At 46.6% G+C, this 26457-nt stretch overlaps 1 protein-coding gene across 13 annotated transcripts in view; it reads right to left on the minus strand.

The window, feature by feature from the left end:
- HDAC9 (histone deacetylase 9) overlaps nt 1-26457 on the minus strand; it is a 497607-nt gene that overhangs the window by 101581 nt on the left and 369569 nt on the right. For all 13 annotated transcript variants that reach the window (XM_069648491.1, XM_069648496.1, XM_069648495.1 and 10 more), the window contains one exon: nt 19122-19244. In XM_069648491.1, the coding sequence (XP_069504592.1) occupies nt 19122-19244 (123 nt within the window). The remainder of the gene's footprint in view (nt 1-19121; nt 19245-26457) is intronic.

Here is a 26457-nt window from a genome sequence, read left to right on the forward strand (position 1 = left end):
AGACCTGAGCAGTGTACCCATCAACTACAGGTGGACACAAACAGCACAGGTGCATGCAATGGAGACAGGCAGCACAAAAGAGCACACCACACCCCTACCCACACCCCTTCCCACACCAAGATGGCCCCAATAGCAGCAGCATGACATGACAGCCTTGACTACATGATAGCAGTGCAGCACCAACAACAACAGGCCACACCAGAGGTGACCCGTAACAGGTACCCATTCCTCACACCATACAGGCAATGCTAGCGATCCACTGAGGAGGTGGCTCCCAACCCCTGTACGGAACCCACAGAACCAGCAGGAAGAGGACAACAATATTGCACATCCCCGTACCTGCGTCGTGATAGAGCTGGCAGTCAGACTTCCAATGACAGTGCTCCGCTGCCTAAGCAGCCTGTGTGAGGCACTCCTGTACAGCCGTGTCAAAGTGGCAAAGACAACCAAGCCATGTGTAGAGCACCAAAAATGTGCAATTGACGGAATGTGCCAATGCCACCTGAAATTGACATGCAACCACCAGAAGAGCATGATGGGGATGTGGATGAGTACGGGTGGAATGCCCCGGCAGGACATGCAAGAGGCAATGCCAAGAGGGCACAACGATGTGCGTCAGCATCTGATTCTGAAATCCCATCAGGCACAAAGGTGAAAAAGCATGGACGGAGATGGATATTGTTGCCCTGGCGCATGTTTGGAGTACCATAAAGGACCCTGTCCGAGATAAATGACACATACGCAATGATGGAGACCACGCTTGGGTTTCAACTTCAGAACAACTGTGTATTGGACAGAATGTGATAATAAATGCAACACCCCAAAACACCCAAATGCACCCTTACCCCCCTCCCCCCCAAACACCCAAATGCACCCTTACCCCCCTCCCCCCCAAAACACCCAAATGCACCCTTACCCCCCTCCCCCCCAAAACACCCAGGTGAGTCTCATGGTGTCTATAATGTTTCCTGCACCACATGTGCCACCTGGTCCTTGGTGGAGCTAAGCATCAGGGCCCCCACCGACATCGGGTTGCTGTGATGCGGGGCGCCTCAGGTTGCGCAGTGAGCGGCGCAGGGGGCTGGTCTGCTGGGAACTTGCTGAGGAGGAGGTTCCCGGTCGATCCTGTGTTGGGGGTCGGTGATGCTGCTCCATGATGTCCCCAATACGTAGAATGGCCTGGCGGAGTTGGCCCATCTCCTGGCATATCCTGTCAGTGCAGGCCTCCATGGCCTCCTTTGTTTGTCCAGCATATTTTTGGAGGTCATCCCTTAGACGGACTGTCTCCGCCACATGATGGGCGACCAGCGCAGCCATGTCTTCCTGCCTCCGGCTGATGGTTGCAAGGTCTTCCAGGGTGGTAGATGCCGCTGGGCTGGACGGCGCGCCCTGGTCCATGCACCCGGCATCCGGTGAGGACAGCTGAGGGCTCCATGCACCTTCTACAGTGAGGGTGTCATGTGCTCCCTGGGTAGCAGATCCGGATGTTGCCCTCGGACTCCCCTCAATGGACCATGTTGGGCTGGGGTCATGGATGAGTTGTAGGACGTCGATTGCGTCCTCCTCGTCACTGGCCGGTGCGGTGGCTGCTGCCTCCCCAGTGGAGCTGGTGGCTGCGGAGTGCGTGCCCTCCGTGCTCATCTCAGCAGTGATGGGGCACACTTGCGTGGGTTCGGCTAAAACAGGAGCCGTGCCCTCAGGCTGTGATGCAATGGTGCTCCTGCTGCCCTTGGCCCTCTGCAGATGGACTGTCCTCCCACTTCCACTGGAGGTGGTGGCGGTGTCACCCCTCTCATGCAATCTGGCTTTTTTGGCTGCTGGGGGAGTACGTGCTGCGGTGCTTGTCTCTCCAGTGTCCGTCGGTGATCCTGTGGAGGACATGAATAGGGTACATCATCGTTAATGGGTCTAGGTGCCTCATGCAGAATGTTCACGTCATGCTGCTCTATGCATTGGGGCCTATTCATCAGTGATTCTTGTCATGGGGATGTCGGGTTGGTCATGCATAGATGGGTCAGTATTGCACGTGTATATGGTGATGCATGCATGTATGTGTGTGGCAGGACCAATGGCCTAGTCATCGACACGAGTTTGGGGTACCCCCTCACCCTTCACTGTGCATTGTTTGACGCATTCACTCACCTCCATCAGATGAGATGGCCACACCATGCTCCATGTCTCCGACCCCCTCTATGGCTTCGACTCCGATGGTGGAGGCACATGTCTCCTCCCACTCCTTCATCTTCAGAGGTGATTCTGCGCCTCCTCCTGTGGCCATTGCAAGGTTGCGGTTAACTGAAAGGATATTCCGCACACGTAGCCGGAGGTCGTCCCACCTCTTGCGGCAGTCCTTCACGCTGCGGGTGGTAGTGCCCACTGCACTTACTTTGCGGGCTACTTCGTCCCAGATGTCCTTTTTCTTGATGATCGCCGCACGGCGCATATCATTGGCGAATACGACCTCCGCATTGGCTGCAAGTGTGCTAGTCAGCATAATGAGCTCCTCTGGTGTGAATTTCTCTTTCCGCTGTCGGTCAGAGGATTTTTTCGGGGCCTTTGACATCTTCAGGCAGTCCTGGATGGTTTTTGGTCAGAGTTCTCCGGTAAGATGTCCTGGATGCAGAGGATGGCACTGGATTGTGTTTTTATAGATGGCCGCCGTTCTCTTTCCCGTTCCTGTGCGATGACGCTATTTCCGGTTCCGCTTTTTGACGGTGTCCGCTAATAGCGGTGACCGCTATTAGCATGTTGCGTGAGGGAGGAGGTGCTATCAGCACTGTGGTCGAGCCCGGTAATGGGCATTTTGTGGACTTTTGCGGCATGGCGGTAATGACATTTACGGCATGGCGCTATGCTCGTGTCTGCGAACTCGTAATGGCCGCTATTAGCGGTCTTTAGCGAGGGCGGACATGCTAATAGCGCCATGCCGTTAAATTCCGATTTTTACCGCACACCGTGTAATGAGGCCCATTATCCAAACTTTCCATTTGTAATCCGCAAACCTGTAATATATAACCGATTAAAAAAAAAAGAGTTCCATTTTCACTAATCCTTTGTGTATTATCCCAATGGTGAGACACGTCCTTGAGGATTCAGGTGACAAATGATAAACTTTCACTATTAGTTCCTTGTGTAAAAATGGTGCATTTTACCCCTCTTATATGGGGAAGCAAGCTGTCCTCTTGTGAATTGACTCCATATGATCACATTATATTTCAACACAACAATTGTGCTGGCCACCCAAAGGCCTATGGCGAAGTTTCCCGTTTTAGGTGAGAATTTTCCAGTCTTCTCTTCCTGGGAGGAAAGGACTCAGCCTTGGAATGCTGCATGAAAGGTTTTAGCTGATTATGTATGATAATCCCCATTTCTAACAGTCCTTCCTAGCTGTTGGAACCCTGCCTCATTTAGTAAGGACTTGATGATGAGGGAGGACAAAAGGTAATGACCGATTATGTATGGCAATCCTCATTACTCCTAGTCTTCCGGGTCATTGCAATCCTTATGTAATGAGGCCATCCGGACTCATTTCCAAAGGTCAATGATGACGAATTGGTTCGGTAAGGAAGGCAAAAGCAATTCTTACACAAGAACCTTCAGAAAAGCTTGGGGGTCTTGGCGGTTTCTCCATGCTCTCTCCCATCTGTGATGAGTAGTCAACCTTCATACGTCCTAATTTGTTTTCCATGTGCTTTAGGACCTGCTGTGAGCACCATGTTTTAAAAATGAAGTGCATGCAGTCCAATGAAAACCCATATTAGGCGATTACTGGTAGAAGGTACTTGAGCAGCAGCGTACAATGGCGCGCCGTAGTGCATTTGCGTATGCCGCGCAGTACTCACTGCTTTACAAGTTTGACTCAGTCGCTAACTCGTCATGGGTGTCTTGCCACAACAGATCTTTAGGATGATCTGAATGCCAGATGTTCACACATCTGGTAGGATGCTCGCATTTTTCAGTGGACTTCATAAGGATGTATCCTGCCCCACCACTCCCACCTTCCGACTAAGTTCAAGGGGATTCACTGGTGTGCAGACCACAATGGACTCTCTGCTGGTAGTGGTGCCACACCGCCTTTTGTTAATCATCCCAAAATGAAACACCCTGTTTTTGGCATTTCCGCTTCATGGTCTGTTCATGCTGCAGGGGAGAAGGAAAGCAGAGCCTCCTGCTTGTTAATATTCCTAACTCGACCGCATGAAAAGCTTTGTACTGCCAGGGCACTTCAGGACACTGCGGCAGGGGACGAAAATGACCTATTACATCCAGTTCCCAAATAGTTTTGACATTACTTTGTGCCTTGTTTCCATGAGTCACTTCTTTCATCAGAAATAAAATAATTTGGGAAAACCTCATTTTGGATTCTTCTCAGGCAAAGATTTAAAACAATCCAAGAAAATGCCTCTTATGCTGCAAGCTTACTGTTATAAACAAACATATGGCATGCACCTGCTGGTGAATTCTGCTCTCCTTCCAGTCCATACATTAAAGAGGAATTGCTGTGCATGTTGTCAGACTATGAGCCTCATTACCAGGCTGGTGGTAGCCGTGCCTGTAATAGACAGGCCCGGCTGCCGCCGGTATTTTATTTTTTCCGGCGCCCAGAAATTGGTAATTACCTGGTCATTACGGCTTTGCCGGACCCAGTATTTGTCCATTCCTGGGCGCCGGGAAAAATTCTTCCCCATTCCCATTTGAGCCGCAAAGGGCTCAATGGGAATGGGAAACCAGATGCACCGGCACTGTTGTGAACGGTGCCGGTGCATCCAACATGCTGTGCTCACAGGTGCCGCTCTGCCCGCCAGGTCCGACCTGGCAGGGAGAAAGGCACTTGCGAGCACAACTCGGAGTTTGCCGGTCCGGGACTACAGTACCGGCAAGTTTACCGGTATCGTAATTCCCAGACTGGCAAACTTATAATGAGGCCTATGTCAGTGTTATGGTAAGAAACAAAGTGGGAAAGACAATAACCCACTGTATTTGTTATGTTTTAGGAAAGAAATATCCCGTAATCGTTCACAAATGCTTACAAATAAAACAAAATTACATCCTTGGAAACCTAGGAAGTTGAATTCCACCAGACTAAACTGCAAAAAACTGCAAAGAGGGCTTTTTTTTGGGGAGCTGGGGAAATCCGAGAATATTATTTGAGTGCAGGATATATTGCTGCTTTAAGATCACTCTGTGCATCTCTGTTGAAATGGGATTGTCATTTTTGATTTACTCCTATGAACCGTGTTCAATGAATGATTCACGTTCGACTCACTGCAAGTGTGGGTAAATTGACAGCTGAAATGCTGCCTTCTCGCTCCCTCCAAATTTAGTATTTCAGGCAGTCCAGACAAGACAGATGCACTTCCTTTTCACCTCATTCCATCTCAAAAACCAAATGAATTACACTCTACGACAAATCACGGGTATCCGTCACTTATCCCCAAGGGTGAGCCTTTCCTAGTGAGGCTAGAGAGGTGAGCCCACTCCGCAAATGGGAACTCACCGAGAAACTTTGCATTTGGGGACAAGAACGCCCTAGGAAATACACCACCACCATACTTCTAAAGACATCCACTAAAGAAAGGTATGAAGAACAAACCAACATCGGTTATTGTCATCAAGATACACTGATTATTCCTCAAAGGAAAAACTGCCTGATACTGAGCTGAGGGAAGATATCTGTGCAGGAATACAGATTATGAAACCAACAGAGAGAAAAGACTATAAAGTTATGCTGGGAAAGGCCCAGGAAAGCGTAGTAAAGAGAAATTAGGCAGAGACTGGGAGAATAATGAGAGAAACCGCAAGCTACGAATTTGCTTTTTAAAGTATCCTGCCGGAAAGCTTCAGACGCAGCATCCTGTGTGAAGAAGGGACGAAAGAAGCCAAAGGGAAGGCGAGGCGTCCTAGCCCAGAACAAGAGCTAACAGCTGAGATTTCCAACGCGTGGCATTGTAGTAGAGAACAGATGAGAGAAGCCAACCGGATTGTGACACGTTCTAACCCAGATCAAGAGGTAAGTGGTGGTGTGACCGGAGTTGCGCATTAGTGAACCAGGAGGTTCGCGAACAATGCTGATACCACTTCATTGAATGAAAGAAGAAACAAAGTGGTGAATGAGAAACCACAGAGACAGTGTGTGAAACCACCAAAAACTACGAGGCCAACCTGACCAATGCAGAAGAAAGTCACAACCCGTCAAAAGTCCTGGTGAGGTTGTCCTCAAGCATATGAGGTAACGGGGGAAACCGGAGACTCGGAGGGGACTGGAGAGAATTACTGGCACGTTCACACTCATCCCAGTCAAGACAAGGTATTCACTGTGAGTGAATAAAAAAATAAAGATTACTAAAATTCTCATACTCGTTCCAGTCAAGATTAGATATTCACATTGAGTGAGCAGAAAGAGAATCATTATTGGCACCCTCGTACTCATCTCAGTCCAGATCAGATATTGAGACTGAATGAAGAAAAGGAGAATCGTTACTGGCATGCTCCTACTCGTCCCAGTCCGGATCAGATATTGAGATTGAAGGAAGAGAAGTAAAATCATTACTGGCAAACTCATACTCGTCCAGGTCAAGATCAGATTTTGATATTAGAGAAAATGAATACTCGTCCCAGTCAGGACAAAGAATGAAGAGTGAAAGACGGAAAAGAGAACAACTACGGGAAAACTCATACTAGTCCCAGTCGAGTTAAGACATTAATGTAGAATGACAATCTGTTGTAGCTTGGTGTTGCGCTGTCAGACATTCCATGCATGTCTCATGTAATGTAGGTGCCCTTAAGGTCCGCACAATCCTTACTGGAAGGTTTATAACCCATAATATTAAGGGGCAACCCTGAGATATTACTGAATAGGAGTTACTGTGAGACAGAAAAACCAAGAGAACAGACTGAAACAGAACCAAGGGCCAAGGCCAAAGCGAAAGCAAAGACTGTGAAGTAAAAATTAAGAACTCAGGAAGCCAACCGATAAATTCTAACTGTCAGATAAAGTTATCCTACGAAAGGAAAAGGATAAACACAAGTAGAGTAAGAGAAGAGACAAATAAGGGATATGAAAGAGTAATCAAACGAAGGAGACTCTTGAAACCTTGAAGAACCCAGTAGTGGAACTCTGTGACTTAATAAAAGTAGTTACCAAGAACTACTTGAAACTACTTTATTGAATGGAACTTGGTGAAGAACCAGCTCACCAGCGAAGGGAACCATGTTCCTGGCTTTTGCTGTCATAATAGTGGTAGGGGTAGAATAGGTTAGTTTGGGCAGTGGACTGATCCTGATATGGACTCCCACTGACAAGCACCTTACTTAGCTATGTCAGGTAGGGAAACCCTTAGCGTAGGGAAAGACAGGTGTATGTATCTTTGAGATAATAAAAGTACTAGTGAGATGGAAAATCAGAGTCCCTATCCTTCTTCTGACCAGCCAAAACTGCCATTCACATCTACAATATAAGTAGAACTCAGCCATGTCACGTAGCTCCATCTTGAGAACCCTGTGAGCTTCAGGGAAAGGCATTCTGTCAGGGACAGTTCCAGGAGCTGGCAGGGTGAATATATCTATGCTGGAGTAATAAAGACCTCAACCCTCATTGAGTGTGTGTTGTCATACTTCAACAGGACACTCATTCATGAAGATAGACAGCGGGCTGACAGCACAAAAATGTTCTGCTGGCCCAGCCAATGAATAAACATAACCTGGGCTCATCCCCACTCCTACTACTTCAGGCTAATGGAGGGTGGCCTTCGAATTAAGAGGGCCTTTGCCCATGGGCCTACGATCTCAACATCCAGTGCACAGACCTAAACCCATTATGTGCTAAGGACACTCATGTTTGTTCTGGATTCCCATAGGAGAACGTTGTAGGCTCTGCCCACTCCTGCAGTCAAGCTAAAGTGCCCAGCCAGTGGTTATAGCCTGGCCTGTGAGCGTCCCTCATGCTAGATGTTAGCACACCTCTACGCACAGGTCAGATGTCACCAATGTTGTTGTTCACTGCTCTACTTGCTCTGCAAACAATGACAAAGCTAGAAGAGTGCATCAGGTGTAAGATGTAACAGATGGGGAAGGTTTGCTTAGTAAGATTTCAGGGGAAACACAGAATTACAAAGAAGAAGTATCATATTTTTACGAAAAGACGATTGATTTAATTTCCCTTCTGACTTGCATAGGTGTGAATTCAAGAAGGTGACGCAGTGATAATTTTAGGCTCCCTTTTTTCTTTGATGTATGCATTGCTAGCAGGTTTGCTGAGCCGAATCTGAGAAGACAGAGAAGTATTGCCCAATGAGGTTTGAGATATTGTGAGACAGAGATGGTATCAAGAGACGACACAGACAATAGAACTCAAGTTTCAACAAACTTTATTAAAATGTCAGAATGGTGTAAGGCCTAACTTGACCTATAAATAAGATATGGATTTCTCTTCCTAAAGAACACAAAGGACAATCTGAGTCCGTAAGTCCAAATCAAAGTTCAGTCTATGTGCAAAACCTATGCTTATCCTCAGATCTAGAAATAAACCAAGTGTGGGATTCTTCTCAACCGAAATACTGTTAAAAAATAAAGTCTCAGCTGCTCTCAGCCTAGGTTCTTCTTCGGCTTTCTGTTTCACACTCAATACAGTTCCAACAGTTGTTGGTCTAACCAATGTTCTGTCAAATCGTGAGGTTCCCTTCCCCAAGTTAAATTTAGTACAGTTCACAAAAAGGGGTTCTTGAGGTTCCTTTCCCAGACTTACAAATTTACACAATAATCAGGGTGGGAGATCAGACACACTTTCATTATTTATACCCATATAGGGTGAAATGAAATCTTTAGATTTGTTTATGGTTAAAAGGGATTAATAGTGACCCCAAAGTTTATTAATACACGTGAGTTTGTCATAGTAGAAAAACACCCATAGACACTTGTTACTTCACAGTTTTGTACATAATACACATGAACACAATCCAGTCAAATTGGTGGACATATAACATGTTTTTCCTTGTGGATCAACGGAATTCACTTTACAAATAACATCTGGGCACAACAACAAAGTTATAGTGAACAGATATCAGTGTTGAAGATGGACACTGAGGTTGAGAAAAAAGGTTCGTCCACCTCAGTGTCCATCTTCAACACTGATATTTGTTGTCCACCAATTAATGTATCAATAAACTTTGGGGTCACTATTGCTCCCTTTTGACCCTAAACAAATCTAGAGATTTCTTTTCACCCTGTAGGGGTATAAATAATGAAAGTGTGTCTGATCTCCCACCCTGATGTTTATTGTGTACATGTATAAGTATATACCCACTTGGGTAAATCGGGGCCTAGCCAGGTGCCTTCGTGTAATTGGTTCCTTTCCCAGAGACAGCGTTTCTGTTTTTTAAGTTCTCAGGATTCCCTTCCCCGAGTTCAATTTAACACAGTTCACAAAAAGGGATTTTTGAGGTTCTCTTCCCCAAGACAGCATTTCTCATTTATTTAAGTTCTCAGGATTGCCTTTGCCAAGATTGCCATAAAGTCTCATGCTTGTCACCATCTAGGGCCCCCTGGTCTAGGCTCAGTCGTCAGACCACATGGTCCATGCATCACCGGCCACGCAACCAGGAGCTCTGTGTTTCTTCTTGACATGATTGGCTTTGTAGGTAAACTTCAAAGTGAGGAACACACAGGTCTAGGCACAGTTGTCAGACCATGTGGTCCAACCATCACAGGTCGCACAACCATAACTCCCCCCCGCACCCGGCCTCTGTTGCAACACTTTTGCTTATCAGTCTTTTTCAAGTCTTCTCCATATTGTTTTGTCAACCTCTTTGCTTTCGTACTATTCTCAATGCAGCTTTCACTCAGTCTGACATTCCTTGTCAGTTTATTTCCCAATGTCCATTCAGTATTTAATATTTCGGTATTTAATATCCCTTTGTTGTAATTCAAACAATACTTTCCATTCTGCTCTGCATTTAATATTGCATAATTTCATTCACACTGTACTTCTCATTCAGTTCTGTATTTAAGATTGCGTAGTTGTATTCAAGCAGTACTTTAATTCAGTTTGGTAGTCAAGATTGAATAATTGCATTCAAGTAGTGCTTTTCATTCAGTTAGGTATTCAAGATTGAGTAATTGCATTCAAGTAGTACTTTTCATTCAGTTTGGTATTCAAGATTGTTCATATTTACTTGCCTGCGGTTCCCAGGGAGCACTCCAGTGCTTCCAAGTCCTCTGACCCTCATCGGCTCTTCGTGTCTCTACCGCTGCAGTCCCTGTTGCTTCTGCTCACCTTTTTGCCAGTGGGATTCAGCCCGCTTTGACTTCGCTTCCTCGCTGGGCACTTCTCTGTGACCGGAGTGGCTGCGGCTTGCAGCTGTTCTACTTTCAGTTGGTTGACAGCTCGAGCTGTACTCTTTCCCTTTCACAGGTTCCCAGTCCTGCACTCACCATGTGACTCACTCACTCTGGGTCTTTTGGGTCTTTCAGGATTATTGCCAATATCCAAGCCTCCTGCTCCCCTTCCACCATGGCAGCGCTCTCTCCTTATACACTTGAGCCTTGTTAATGGGTCTCATGTGTGTGTTGTTAGCTGGTATTGCCCAACCATAACATATCAAATTACTGGGATATGCCTGACATTCAATAGTGGATGTCTGCTCATGCCTCTTCTTCGTCCCGTTACTATAGTGGTGTTTTACATAGGAAGTGTGCATTAATCCTAGTTCCCTCTTCTTTGGATCAGTACTAGGTAGGGGAGAATGGGAAATTATGGGTTGGGAATGTATATGACCCATAAAGGCTGAGGAAGGGTCAGATAGGTCAGTGTTAGGAAAGGGGGGATACCATGTCTCACCCTCAAGCCCTCTCTCACCAATCTCCAAGAACCTCTACACCCAGGTGATCCTTCCTCGTTTTTCCACCCCCAGGGTCTGAATCCAAATGTGATGGCTCTTCCCTGTCCACCTAAACAGAAGATCCCCAGAGAGTAGATGTGAGAGTACCTTCAGGTTTCTCACAATATGTATACTTCAGAGGGTTGTGTGGTCAGACTAGATGTCTTTGGAAACTGATGCAGTCTGGCAATGAAGGTTATGCAGTCTGGGTTAGATGTGGCTGCAGGGATCTAGTTCAAGAATAAGTAAATCCACTGTGTTTGGATTAAAGGGGCTCAGTAACCAATTATTGAATAACATCCTTGGTGGCTATCAAGGTTCTGAGGTTGGTGGGCAGTAATGGGGTGACATATTGGCCATTCAGAGGTAATAAGGGAATATTTTTACAACTAGGCACATTATTTTTGGGATGAGAATCAGTGGTGAACAATGAATGCAGTACATGTGAATCTCTGAGAGATGTTTAACACCCCTCTCCTCGCTGGACTCTTCCCTGCATTCTTCAAACCTGCAACTGCCTTACTCCTGCTTATGAAACCCTCTGCTGACCAAAGCGTCCAACTATCACCCAGTTTCTCTCCTTCCCATTTTTTAAATGTCATTGAGTGGTCGATCTTTGACCTGATCACTAAGTTCCTTGAATATAATGGCTTGGAGATCCACTTCAATTTGTCTTCCATAGTAAACACTCCACCGAGACTGCACTCCTGCATGTTTCAAATGTTCTCTGTAATTCCCACCACTCCAAACACTCTTCTATACTTTTAGACTGTTTTTCCCACTTTTGACACACTCAACCACTCCTCGCTCCACAGGACCTTGGTTTTCTCAAATCTGCTCTTGCCTGGATCACCTCCTACCTGGAAAGTTGATGCTTTAAAATCTGTTGGAACTCAGAAACCTGTGACCACACCCCTCTCCCTGTCACTGTCCCCCAAGGATCAGTCCTTGGACCTCTGCTGTTCACCCTCTGTACCTCGGCTCTATGAAGACTTATCTAATCCTTTGTCTTTCACTATCACCTTTTTGCTGATGACACCCAAATATTGTTCTCCTTTATTTATCTATTTATTTATTGATTGATTGATTCCGTATTTATAATGCACCTATAATGCAAATGGTATATTAAGGCACAGCAAGACAAGGGGGGGACAGGGATGAAGAATATAAAAAACGGTCCTACTAGGCCTAATGTCATTCGGATCATGCATTCAAGTGAGTAAGAAGAAGTACAGGGGAGAGGGGAGGAGGGGGGAAGTGCCGGGCAGAGTGGAAATCACTAATGCCAAGGAGGGGAAAGGAAGTGCAGGTCGGAGTGGAAGGTGGGGAGGTGGACGTAGAGGAGGAGGGCCCCTGGGCCAGCCAAGTGCTTAAGGGGAGGCTGGGTGGACAAGTGCCAGGGGAAGGAAGAGAGTACAGGGGAATGAAGGTCCACATGCTAAGTGTGAAGAAGGGGCTGGAAGGGCTGAAAAGGGGTGCAGGCCCAGCCTGGCTAGTGCAGGGGCTAGGTGGCCTGCTGGGCAAGTACAGTTAGTGGGGGGTCAGGTGTGGACTGGGCGAGGAGGGTCTGATGCCCTGTAAGAATCAGAATGAACCAGGCAGCGGGTCAACGCAGCAGCATGGGATATTACCCTGGGAGAGGGAAGGAAGGAGAGAAAATTAGGGTATTGAGAAGCTTCCAGAACTTAAGGAGGACTCGAGTCTCAGAGGACAGGGAGGATTTCCAGAGGGAGGATACTGCAGAAAAGAGAGATCTACCCCCCACTGTATGCTTGAAAAGAAGTTTGATCTGCAGAGAGTTTGAGCTGGAAGACTGAAGGGCTCTAGCAGAGAGGTATTTAGGGAGAGAGAGCTAGATGTACCGTGCTCTCAGGCCCCACAAAGCCTTGTAGATGATGCAGAGGTTCTTGAACTTGATCCTCCAGGAACCGGGAGCCAGTAGAGGGATCTTAGGGCTCAAGAGATGCGGTCCTTGGGTTTGAGGCCAGGGATAAGTCATGCAGTCCTATTCTGGATTAGTTGCATGGGGTGAAGAGAGGATTTAGGCAGATTGAGGAAGAGGCTGTTGCAGTAGTCCAACATAGAGAGGTCCAGAGCTCTGGAGACATTGAGTTTCTGGGGGAAGTTGAGGAAAAGGAGAATGCCTCTGAGGAGGTGCAGCTAAAAGTGGTCTTTTCTTGGTGATGTCCATGATGTGAGGAGAGAAGGAGCAAGAGAGTTGATGATGATGCCATGGTTTTTTGCCTCACAGCAGGGTGAAGGGAGGGGTGGAATGGAGGGTGGGCAGAGAGTAGAAGGGAAGGAGGAAGCAGGGGTCCAAATGAGAAGGATCTCAGTCTTACTAGCATAATGGCAGATATTGTAAGCAGCAAACCATGCCCGAATAGCAGTCAAGCAGTCAGGAATGAGAGAGGATGAAGAGGAGGCAGTGGAGGAAAGCTTGAAGGAGAGCTCTGTGTCATCTGCATAACACTGGAAGTGAGGAGAGAAGGCAGAGATCAAATGGGCAAGGTAGATGTTGAAGAGTCCTGGCAAGAGGATAGAGCCCTGAGGGACACCGGGGGTTGAGAGTATGATGGAGGAAAGAAAAGGGCCCAGTTGAACGTGGGTTGGTCGTTAAGAGAGAAAGAAAGTCAACCAGTCCAGTAACAAGTCTGTGATGCCGAGGGTATCACAGAGCCAATTTATAAGGGTGGCATGATTGACCGTATCAAAGGCAGAGGAAATGTCAAGATGTGATGAGAATGGAATGAGAGTTGGAATCGAGATTTGAGAGCAAGTCTTCAGGGTTGTTCAGGGGTGCAGTTTCCATGCCTCTGGCTGCTCTGAAGCCAGAATGGTGGTTGTGGAGACAACCACCATATTCAGTGTGGTGGATCAGCTGGGTGATGACCGGCTTCTTCAAGGGGTTGTCTGGGAAGGGGGTAATGGGCAGTAGTTAGCCGGGCAAGAGGGGACGGCAGAATGCTTTTTGAGGAGAGGGTCTACAAGAGAGTGCTTGAGGAGAAGCGGGAAGGAGTCAGTGGCAAAGAAGTGATTGCAGAAATCAGCCAAAGCTGGAGCAAGGGAGGCAATGTTGTCCTTGATAGTTCTGGAGGAGCAGCGGAGCACTTGTTTGGAAGAGACTTTCATAGAGAGGACTTGTCTAGAGACCTCATCCGGTGACATGGGCGAGAAAGAGAAGAGTAGGAGGGAAGGGCAGAGGGGGGCTAGGGGAGTCCTGAAATCGGGTGACAGAGAAGGGACGGGTATAGAGGAGAGGGAGGACAGGATGTCCTGAGTTTTGGTTATGAAGTGAGAGGCCAGTGCAGTGCGGATGGTCAGGGATGGTAGAGGAGAAGTGGAGACTGCTGTAGGGTGGGTGAGTTCCTTGCAGATTTTGAACAGTTCAGTTCAGTGTTGTTATTGGCCCCAGAGATACAGGCTTGGATGTAGGCCTTCTTCTTCAAGTGGATGGAGAGTCCGTATTGCCTTTGGAGCAGGCGGCATGCCAGTTTGTCACAGAATGAGCTTGAAGCCAACAACTTCCACTCAGCAGCTCTGCACTTGCATTTCAGAGAGGCTAGATTGGAATCATACCAGGTGCTTGGACGCAGGCTTCATGCGGATCCTCATGACAGGAGCAAGGATGTCTAGAGTGTTGGAGATGGTGAGGTGAAGGTTAGCAAGGGCTCTGTCAGTGTGAGAGTCGGTGGCCGGAGTGAGAGGGGGAATGAAAGTGGCAGCAAAAGCAGCAACTGACACTCACTTCATCAGTCTAATGACAGAGAAGGAGATGGGCAGTGCAGGTAGAGGCTTAGCCGGGGGACCCAAGAAATCCAGGAGTTGGCAGGAGAGCATTATCAGACCAGGGGAAATGTGTAGTGAGGGTTGGAGATGGGGATGCCTGCTGAGATGAGAGTAACCAAGGTATGTCCGGCTGAGTGTGTCGGACCAGAGGGAAGAATGGTGAGGAAAAGAGCGTCACAGAAACTGTCGAAGAGCCCAGAGGTCCCATCAGGTGAGTCAAGGTGAATATTGAAGTCTCTGAGGGAGAGAAGAGGGGAGTTCAGACCACTCTGTGAGGAAGGGACCAGGGGTTCTGTAGATTGTGGTAAGAGTCGGCAACAGGATTGGAGACACCAATCCTGCAGACGAGGCATTCGAAGAAAGAGTAGGACTGAGTTGGTATTATAGTAGCAGGTACCTATTCTGGGAAGATCAAGACCACAATTCCCCCAGACCAGTTAGGAATGGGCTTAGAGAGGATCTTTCAGCCCTCCTGGTGGAGTTTATCAAAAATAGTAACAGAGCTGGCTGTGCACCACGTCTCTGTGAGAGCGAGGATGTCAAGTACAAAGTCTTCAAAGTGGTGGCAGAGGAGTGTTAAACGACACAGCAAAAGTTGAGGGTAGCTAAGTGGAGCTGGTTGCCACATTTGAATGTCTTCCGAGGGGTGGTACAGGAATGTGGCATGCCTGTGGTGGTGGCAAACGGGGAAGATGGGTGGCAGGAGGAGGAGAGGCAGGAGAAGGGAGGAAATTGATGAGAGATGGAACATGCCTATGAAGAAGGAGGAGGTTTGGCTGAGAGCCCTGGACCATGACAATGCCGTTCTGGTAGACATTAATGATTCCACTAGAGGATGTGAAATATGCCACAAGTATTTCCCATCGGGTGCCACCATTAATTGGCAAAGATGAGAAAGGGGAGAGCACTAAAACGATATGAGGAATCCACAGATCTGTAGATGGATTGAAAAAGAGGATGCCAGTGACAGTCTACCTGGAAAAAACTTTAATGTAGGTGTCTGTGTTAGAGATCAGGAGATCTTTCTTGAGCTTTTTCCTTCCAGGCTTCGCAAGTGAGATTGGATAGGTGATAGAGTACCAGTTAGAGAAGATAGGGGCAATGGAAAGCACCATGGAGGGAGAGAGCAGAGAGATGGAAGGGGGAAAGAGGGAGAAACTGCAAAAAGGAAGACTTTCGCTCCTTCACCCAAGCCACCTCAGAACAGATTACAAACTGTTTTACTGCAATTCATCACTGGATGACTCTCCACTGCCTCATGCTGAACTCTTCAAAAACAGAAGTCATCTTTCTACCAGCTTCCAATGCCATCCCTCCTCTGAACTCTCCGATCTCCTTTCCGCCTGACCTTCTTGCTCCCTCATCCAAGGCTAGCATTCTTGGGTGACTCTTTCATAGCGACCTACGACTGCAACAATTCCTCACTACCACTGCACTTCATCCTTTTCTTACTAACCATTATGCAAAAGCTCTAATGCCCACTCTTGTACTCATCAAACTGGACTACTGCTCAACTCTACTCCTGGACCTTCCTCCGTACTCCATAGTCCATCCAGACAAAGTCCTCAACTTTACTACCCGCACTCTCTTCAACCTACTTAGATCCTCCACCACTTCTACTGACACCATGTTTGTTGACTCAGCATGCACAGCTGCTCTCGTCTCAAGTTCCTTCTCCTAGTCGACAAAGGTCTTTCTCCTCAGTACCTGTCTGACTGTGTCTCAGTTTACTCACCATCTCATTCCCTTCGATCCTTCTCTGCACTCAAACTCACCATCCCATACGCTCGCTGTGCTTCCTCTCGCTTCTGCTCTTTCTCCCTAATCACCCGACTCCAATATAACCTGCTGCAGTTGTTTGTTATGTAGGGCTGAGAAAGAATACATACTACACTTCATGCAGCTGTGTGAGAGCCTAAGGTCTCTACATATGAAATGTCGTAAACCCCCTTTTATTGCTAATTCAATTCACACTACAGTACAGCATTTGATTTTTGCAAAAACACTAATAACATGAACATGGTCTTTTACATTGCCAAATATATTCATTGTGCCTGGTTAAGGAGACACACTTTAATCAAATCTGCTGGAAATACTTAGATGCACGGTAACACGCTATTTTAAAATCTATATGAAAATGTTGTTACTGTCTTTTTTGTAACATGAATGAATTGTATTAATAATTTCATTAAATGTATTTATTTATTTTATATGTATGATATACCTAAAGATGTTATTTCAAATAGAGGCTATTGATTGATTCAGAGCCTGCTGCCTAAAACTGTCAAAGTCAGCCCATCTATGGATCTCTTCAAAGCACAGCTGGAACATCACTTACTTAGGAAGCTCCCCCCTGCCCTCTCCCCTGTCCTTCCTACATGATCCCACCACTGCCTCCGGTGATGCTTAATAATGCAATGTTGTATATTTAATTAGTACTACACTTTTGAAGCACTTGCCCCCTTAGGATAATGTTAGGTTTGTAAGTCAATTAATTTCTTATGTACATATTGTGTCTGTTTGTTTTGTGCCCTAAAATGTTTACACCCACATAAACTGGCTCATTCCGTGGTCTCATCCTAATGCTATTGTGCAGGCATGCTTCGTGGGAATGCCTCCACCCTCTGTAAATGAGCCACTGTAAGTCATTTCTGATCAAAATTGACATCCCTGTTCTTCAAATAAATGCAAATACAAACAAAGATACAAAAGCTGTTTAGGGATAATGTGGCTCCTTACTGGCTCTACGACACCCCCCAGCCCCTGTGAAGACTGTTTAACCTTGTGCAAATGATAATGGTTGACAGCCATAGCCTATCTCTGGAAAGATATTCTGTAAATGTAGATACATCATGCATAGCTGCTTCTGCTCTTGTGCATAGCTTTCAGAAGAGCTCTGGGAGAGTTTAGCACCTAGTACTGGGCACGACATAGGCCAGATTTGTGATTTCAGGGGTGTAGGATGTCATTCCCTCACAGCAGGCTTCTCTTTTTGTCTTATTGCAGCAGTGGCACTCTGCCCATCCCACCCATCATGGCCAAGGGATGGTGCACTCTAAACAATCCAGCCTAACCCAATGGCGGCTTCTCTTTTATGAAGCATCGTACACAAATAGATGTTTTCTTTCATCAAGATCATCATTCATATTATTTACCCAATCAAAGCGCAATTGCAACATTTATTATGTTTGCGTTCTCTTTTGTTCATTCATATATTACACATGCATGTACGATGCTCAAAGGCAAGACATATTTCAAACACACATCATCATTTCCAGGAAGTACGGTCGAAGGGGTCCGTTTGAAGGAATAGCTTCAGGAACAAGCATTGGCAAATCCAACAGTTTGGGTTTTTGTCTAAGCATTGTACAGGCAATTGCTAGGTCCTACCATGTTCGGCCAGATAGTTACGCTATTTGTCAGCTCTTAAGATGGCAATATTTGTAACAGTGGTAGTGCAATGGTGTGAATACATGAACCGTTGATGTCGATTCCTGACAATGATGCTAGTACTTGGGCAATTGATGCCAACTCCAGATAGCAAGAGCTTCCATGTCACGTTCAATTAGATATTGATACCCGGGCAAACCAATTAAATGCCTGGACAAGGAGGTTAACCCTAGGAGGGCATCAGCTGGTTAATGGTGTAAGTGAGGGCTCGACAACCTTCTGCTCTTCAGAACTACGACTCCCATCAGTCCTATACAGTATGGCCAGTGGATGGGAATTATGGGAGTCAAAGTGCATGGAGTGCAGCAGGTTACAGACCCAGGGAGGTAAGTGATTGGCCATATAATGTCTTTGCCGGGAAAATGTCTACACAAGAGGCAAAACTGCAGGCTTTGCCATTTAATATTTTGAATTATGCCACCAAATGGCCACTGTTGCTCTTTCAGTACAATTAAAGCAGTGACGAAATGCGTTCATGCTCACGCATATGATATGATATGATGGTTTATTTATGTAGTGCCTATACATAATGGGTTTCAAAGTGCTTCAAGTCAAGGGAGGGGAAAAAGGGAAAATACAAAGACATTCTTACAGGCCACGAACAGTAAGGATGTGAAATTCACTATCACACTCTGCCTGACAACATTTCAGATAGTTCAAGAGCTAAGACATAGATAAGGAAGGGAGGGGGAGAGTGGGAAGGAAATGGAAACAGACAGGCGACTACTGTACTAGGCCTGACAACATTTCTGGTAGAGCCGGAGAAAAACAAAAGGTGAGGGAGAGGGGTGCAGAAAGGGAGGAGAGGAACAAAACATGCAGCTATCATACTAGGCCTGACGACATTTCAGATAGTGCTGGGAGGAAAGGGGGGGCATTCCATCTAATGGTCATTTGTGTGCTTTGACTTATAAACTCCTTGTCCGAAAAATAGTTCTGAACATTACATAAAACATTGTAATTCCAAAGCAATAACAGTATAATGGAGCAGGAGAAGCCAGTACTCACAGTGAGCTGGGGGGATGCCGCCGAGAGCCCCAAGGTGATATTTGGTAAAGACGGGGACGTGTAGAGGCTTAACAGGTTCATGGATTCCTCGTGGCTCAAAAGGCGCTGTTGTGACACCACATGCTGCAAACAGAACACGTCATCAATGTACTGGAACATGCAAGTGCTCCAGTCACCCACAGATGTACTGTGCAATCATAATACTCACTATTCAGGCAATATCATCGATTGGCCCCAAAGAAAAAAGGTCCACGCACGAAGCAGGCATGTTTGCAAATGTGCTACAGTAATATGACCACAAAGAAACACAGATATCCAAAGATCACGCTACAAACGCCCTTTAGATGGAAGGCTACCACATTTTGGGAATCAGTTAAATGTTATCATTTGCAGCAATATAACATGGTGTTTTGAAACAGTACTTGCTTCCTGCATAAGCGCCTAACAAGTGAACAATAAATAAAATAAATACCTCTAGGCAACAGGCTGCTTTTATCGTCAATACAGTAGGGGGACCATGAGTCAGTCTAAAATTGTTTTTGTGAGGGTCTGCACAATGGCACCTAAACCTGACGATTCAGGAATGAAAATGGGCATTGGTCCTGGAACGGAGACTATGGGCCTCATTAAGAGTATGGAGGTAGCCATGGTGCTGTTAGCGCCATGGCTACCCCCATACCGCGTCCGGGTTCCCTGAATGGGGACTTACCGGGTCATTCCAACCTTGGAGGACCCGGTATTTGCCCATTCAGGGAACCCATCCCCATTCACCCATCCCCATTCAAGCCCCCATAGGGCTCAAATGGGAATGGGGAGGGAGCTAACAACGGACCCGTTAATAACAGGCCTGTTGTTAGCTCCCTGGTTAGCTCCCTGGAGAAACCCCCCTTGGGCTGGCATGTATGGAACAATGCAATCTGAATGACAGGCATTAGACGAGTGGGTGCCCCATGGATTTCCAAAGTGGGCTCAAGAAGTTAGAAAGCTTTGGTGGCCGTCCCCGGTGGTGTGGAGGGTGTACCCTGTCATGTCTGTGGAACGGGAGGCCTGTACTCCAGGAGGATCTCCAGAAACAAAAGACATGCAGGAGTTGCAGAAGAAATGGATGTGGTTGATCTAAAACCTCTGGGCTTGTCGATCAAATTGCGCTGTAATATTTGCTGAAGACATACACTGTGTAGAACATAAACATGGATGGAAACCTCAGTTATTTGGAAATCTGAAAAGAACAGAGGTCCACATACAAAGGTGCTTCTCACCCACTAGATTTGACTCCTGGGGTAGAAGCTCTATATCTGCAGGCAGCGTTGGCAAGACTGATTTGGACTGCCTTGCCAGTGGCGTCAGAAGTTGTGGGGGTAAGCTACTGGAACCCGACTCCCACAGAAGGTACACCTGCTGGAAAGTTCTCACCAAAGAATGGGCAAGCTGAAAAATGCGCCAGAACTGGAAAACACTAGAACAGCTGGGCCAGGTGTGGGGTGGTATCCGATAGGTTGCTGTGGCACGCAATCCAGAAGAAATGCTTGGCTAGCAATACGAGGTGTGTGGAGGAGTTAAAATATAGATAATAATAATTTCACATTTCCTCCTGCTTTTATGTAACGTAATAGTGTAACAGTTTAATGGTATTCAAATGATGGGCTATTTCTGAGAATGGGCTAATTTCTGCCAATAGTGTATAATATGACAACATTTCAGACAGAGATTTCCTGCAAAACCTTGCAATTCCAATGTGTTCTTTTTTAAAGATACTGTAATCCAGGCCTGATAAGCGATAGTTGATAGCATCTCACTGATTGGCCAAGGTCTATTTTTCAATCACAGATGCTTTTACATCCAGCCCTTCCTCTAACCCTCCTCTCTACTCTCAGGGTCCATATTTGGTCTCAGGGCTATTAATTCATCTGAGGTATGGGATGAGCTTTGAGGGCTAAACCTGATGGTCGACCTCTGATGGGCTTCAGGAAACCCTGATGGGTAAGAGCAATTTCGGGTACCCTACAATAGCCTTGATCTGGTGTTTACATTTCTTCTTGGTGGGACTCCGGCAGCTTTGTGGGTCTTCCAGTGGGCGGCTCCTCTGCCAGGTCGGTGCCAGTCTTCCAGTCACATGAGGCAGCCACCTTGGATGCCATTCTTCCAGTCACATGAGGCAGCCATCTTGGATGCCAGTCTTGCAGGCACATGAGGCAGCCATCTGTCAAAAGAGCTCCCGTGCATTTAATCATGTGTTTTACATTCATCTTCTGATACATGGATCGATCACTTCATCACTCGATGCTCACTCCTGGGTGGGTGATGCGAAGCCCCCCTCAAGAGACCAGGCAGCACCACGCTGTGCTTTGACACCCACCGGGGAAATGTGTCAGAGGAGCATACAGTGCTCACTGACCTTGAAGCTGAAATCTACAGGTATTGGGCGTTTCTACGTTGTATTCAGACTGGTCTACTATGCACAGCCTTGTTAATCTGAAGGAGGAAACCATTTCCTTTTAAACGCTCGTTGGACTAACGGTTAGCACAAATGAGTAGTCATTTTTTTGTTATGAATACACAGAGCCAATTAAAGAATCATGTTTGCAATACCGAGGAACTGGACACTACTTTCTGTTACCTTGTTTGGAGTCCTCTGAGCACCCTCTGTGCGCCCTCCCCAGCCAGCTGACTGCTGCACGCCATCATTGCGTGCGGTGCGTGCCGCCATTTTCTGTTGCATTGTCATTCTATGGTCATGGCCGGCAGTACTCGTGATGCGTATAGCGGGCCTGGTTTGAATAAAGTGCACATTTACACCAACCTACACGAGTTCCTGTCTTTCTCCGGTTCCAGGGGACTGTCCTCGGAGCGCAGACACTCCTTGTAAACCCACACGAAGGGCTCTCTAGCATTAAACGAGCCCATGAAATGTATACAGCCCCTGTCTGACATCATGAATGCCATGAGGTTGTTTTTGGGGTTCCTTGCTTAAGAGGTAACAAAGAAGGACAGAGGTTTGAAAGGTGTATCTTTTTTCACCCGCACTGCTGAATTAGCAAGCACTGTGGCTTATTTTGTCAGCAAAGATTAATGCTTGGTATAAAATGCATCATCCTGTGAGTAGTGTGTTTTTGCAGTTAGGGACAAAACTGCATGGTTAGCAGAAACGTTATTTTACCTTGGTCTTTCATTTTTTTTTTTAAGAATGATGACTTCAGATATAGAATTTACAGATAGCTTTCCAGTCTGTTAACCCTCTATTACGATTAAACTTACTCTTCGTTTTCTGCAAAATGCTAACTTTATCTGATGCTTTGACGTGTGGACTAGGCTTATGCAAAATAAATACTTTTGTGCATTAATACACCCACCCTCTGAAGGCAAAAGGATTTCGGGGGATTGCGAGCTCATTAGAGCACACCTTTATTCATATCATAAGACCCGGATAAGACATCATAAGACATATTATGCGCTCAAACACCTTTGGGATAGTTGCGATATATAAATAAATAAACAAATAAGTAAATAAATTCGGGACAAGCACGACAGCATGCAAAGTAAGTCACTAAGTTCTCTCCATGATACATTGAGCCTGATTTCTAAATATGTTTTCAAATGGGAAAGTCCCATTGAAAATATTTTTGAAAATCAGGCCCGTTGTGTAGAACGGATATCTACTAATATTAAGTTAGTCTTTTCTACACACAAACACACACAAACACACACACACTTTAAATCTGTAACTCGTGCCTCTTCTGTCCCTTTGCCAATAGTGAATTTGTGAGTGGCAGAGCATGTGTGTGAATAAGTGAGAGGGTTATTACGTGGGTGTGCAAAGAAGTGAGAGGTTCAGTGGGTTGGCGAGTGTGTGACTGAGTTAGGGGCTGAGTGAGTGATTTGGGTTCATGTTTTGGGATGGGTGAGTATGTGGTTGAGTTAACTGAGGGAGTGAGCTGCTAAGTGGGTGAATGTGTTGAGTGGTTGAGAGAATATGTCAATGAGTGAGTAAAAAAGGTGTGAAGAACAATAATGCAAACGGTATAATCCACATGGGTTTTCTGCCTACATGGGTGGAAGTAAGGAGGCTAGCAGAAAAGCATTTTTACTTCCTGTTCATTTCCATAAGCACAATGCTTTGCCTGGTGATTCTAAACTGGAGGTGAGATTGCAGGAAAAGCTAATGGCTGGTGTCGAGGAGTTTGAAGCTCACTGCGGTAGACCTTTGGGAGAAACAACCATGGATTCTGGCCCCTGCCCCGACATACTGAAATAAGCCTGAGGAACTCTGGTCACTGACCTGGCGGGTATTGCCACCACAGGCATTGCCCAGATTGCCAATGTACCAGCTGACCATGGAGCACAGCAGATGAGCAATTCAGAGTGAGGTTTGAGGCTGCTTGCAGCTTGCCATCTAGCATACCAAGGAAGGTGAAATGGGTGCCCGGGGGCCTCATATTTCAAGCAGCCCTTTCTCTGAATCAAAGGTTCTCAAATATTTTATGATGCTGCGACATGGTGGAGTTTGGACACTGTCCCCTTTCCTCTTCCATAGACAATTGTAGCACATGCAATATATGAAAAAGAGAGAGAGGAATAAAGAAAGAAGGAGAGAGCAAGAGGAATTGCGCAAAAGGCCTGTGGTAGGAGCGCATGAATACCAGGCCTGCGCCCCTCTCCTCACCCAACCAACTGACTCCACCCTTCCATCACCAACTACCTTACATTAAATCAAATATATACCAAATATTATGCCAGAAATATTTGGTATAGGATGTTCCTCCTGCGTGCGTTTCAGCACTTAACAGCACATGCAAGGCACAGGAGTTAGAATCCAGGTTGACTCATGTGGCGCACATTCGATACTTTTGCAGAATATCAGACAAGTATTTCCAACTGCATTAACTTTTTGTCCCTCCCATCTCTCCCCGTTTTCTTCTCTCCCATGTTGATGATGTGGACTGTCATTGGACGTATAATTTTTATACAAACTAATATGTGTTATATACTCATGCTTCTCATTCAATACATTCAATTTTATTTTTCATTGTTTTTGTACCAGTACTTTTACTTTCTCTTTTGGAACTCATTTTTCGGGTGTTTGCTCATCATCTTTCTAAATATTTGTGTACCAATGTTTCTTTACCACAGCCTTGAAGAAGACCTGCTGTTGGTCGAAACACGTGTTGGCTGTTTCTAGAGAATAATGTAATTCACCGCTTATTTGTAAATGTATCATCACACAGGCTACCTTAGCATGATGTCTTGAAATATTCCGGAAATAAGACAGAATAAATTACACTTTTGTTGCACACAACCCCTTCTCCATGTGCATAGTTGCCTTTAGTATTGTATACCATTTGTCATAGACCTTGGGTGTAGGCCCCTACCCGGGCACACGCAGCAGGATGAGCTACAGCACACAACAACTAATATTTTAGACGCAGCGCAGGTGACTCCATAGTTCATCGCCCACTCCTCTGTATCCTACATTACATTAAACACGCAAATCCCCCGCAGATATCCCTGTGGGCCCAGTTTTTAGCACATCAACACAAATTGAGCTATGACTAGACTCTCCTCTCTAGCCCTATCACACCCCCCACCGCACACCCCACGCCCAACACATCAGTGGCTAACCATTCCCAAATCACTGTGGCAGATCAGATCTTGGGCTCTGCCCTTTGAATAACAATGCCATATCATATCATATACTCCCAAATGCTTCGGCCGAATGCATAGAAACAAGATCTCCACTCACAGCTCGGGTAGTACCAACCTGCACTCCCCAACACTATAGGTTTAGGATCGGCCTCTCCCACTTTCCCAGTAACAACCTACCATCCCTTTCTAACAATGCCATATCATATCATATCATATCATATCATACTCCCAAATGCTCTGGCCAAATGCATAGAAACTAGATCTCCACTCACAGCTTGGGTAGTACCAACCTGCACTCCTCAACACTATAGATTTAGCATCGGCCTCTCCCACTATCCCAGTAACGACATACCCTCCCTTCCTCACAGAGCCGTGCACTGCAAAGCCAGCATAGATGGCAGATGGGTGCTTCTGCACAGGTCTGTAGTTGTTCCCCATAGCAGATATCACTACAGCACACTCCCAAGGTCTGGATCCCTAAACTGCAACACGCTGCCCAACCTTTTCCTCGAATCCATCTTACGCGCATGGTCCTGTATCTCTCTGCGCGTATTTCTAACGTGGTGCCTTGGTACAGAAATGCCTAGACTCCACAGTGTGGAGGATGCTTCCAGAAGCAATGGACGGGGAAAGACAGCTCCCGCAACGTTGCCTCGCATTTAGAGAGCGTTCCCCTTCCTGTGCGTACAATAAATTACTCATCTTTTGGGAGTGAAACCTCGCCTAGAGCGTTACATAATGTCACGCTTAGCGTGGCAGCAAAGCCTTTCCTACTGTCTGCCTCGCGTAACAATCGTGCTTTCAACATGTGGCCGCGCGCGGCTCTCTCGCGTTACACTTTCTGTTTCGGCGCTTACTGCCCCCAGCAGAGCAGTTACACAATAGGGGCAGCAGAGGTCTTATTAGAATTAGGCGGGCTTGCATCATATGGCCCCCGAGGGGGCCGCATCCCTGAAAAGCAACACCCCGTGTAGCAGAAGGACAACAGTGACTGCTTTCTTCCCAAACACAAAGCACATGGGGGCCCAGGAATGGACCACCTCCGGGAAGCACACCGCACACTCGGGCTCTGTCTAAAGTAAATAGCGGAGCTTGTCGGGCAGGTTCCGCGCTGGTTTCTGGGGGATGAATCTGCGATATCAATTAACGCGGGGAGACGGCGTGCCTTGCCCCAAAGCGAGGCTGCGCGTAGAAAGCGCCGCGGAAGGAAAACATGGGATGTTATTGGAAAACAAAGCCTTCGCACTGCGGCCTGTTTGGAGATGAGACGTGTAAATGAAGCCAGTGATAAAATGGAGGGAGTGCTGGAGGGGATAATGGGGACTGCCATGGGGGGTGGGGAGTAAAGGTGCGGGTGGGGGGGGGGTAGGGATAGCTATTCCTGGTGTAAAGAGGAGTTTATGCAATTACTTCCTGGAAGGGCATTGTTTGTTGTGTTCCTCACCTCATCACAAGTCTGTCAGTAACCCTTAAATGCCACGGTAGCGCTATTACCACCGCATTTAAGCGTCCGGCAGATCCTGGGCTTGGCGGATTTGCCCCCTGCTCTGAGCTGGGTGCAAATCTGCCGCAAATTTGCCGATTTTCGGCGCTATTACCGCCGGCGGGAAATCCGCCGGGGGCTAATAGCGCACAAATTCACCATTAGGCCCAATGGGGAATAGGGAATTCCCAAATGGGCCCAATGGGGAATGGG

Source organism: Ambystoma mexicanum, chromosome 2q, assembly GCF_040938575.1.
Source record: "Ambystoma mexicanum isolate Mex_15411 chromosome 2q, UKY_AmexF1_1, whole genome shotgun sequence".
NCBI lineage: Eukaryota > Metazoa > Chordata > Amphibia > Caudata > Ambystomatidae > Ambystoma > Ambystoma mexicanum.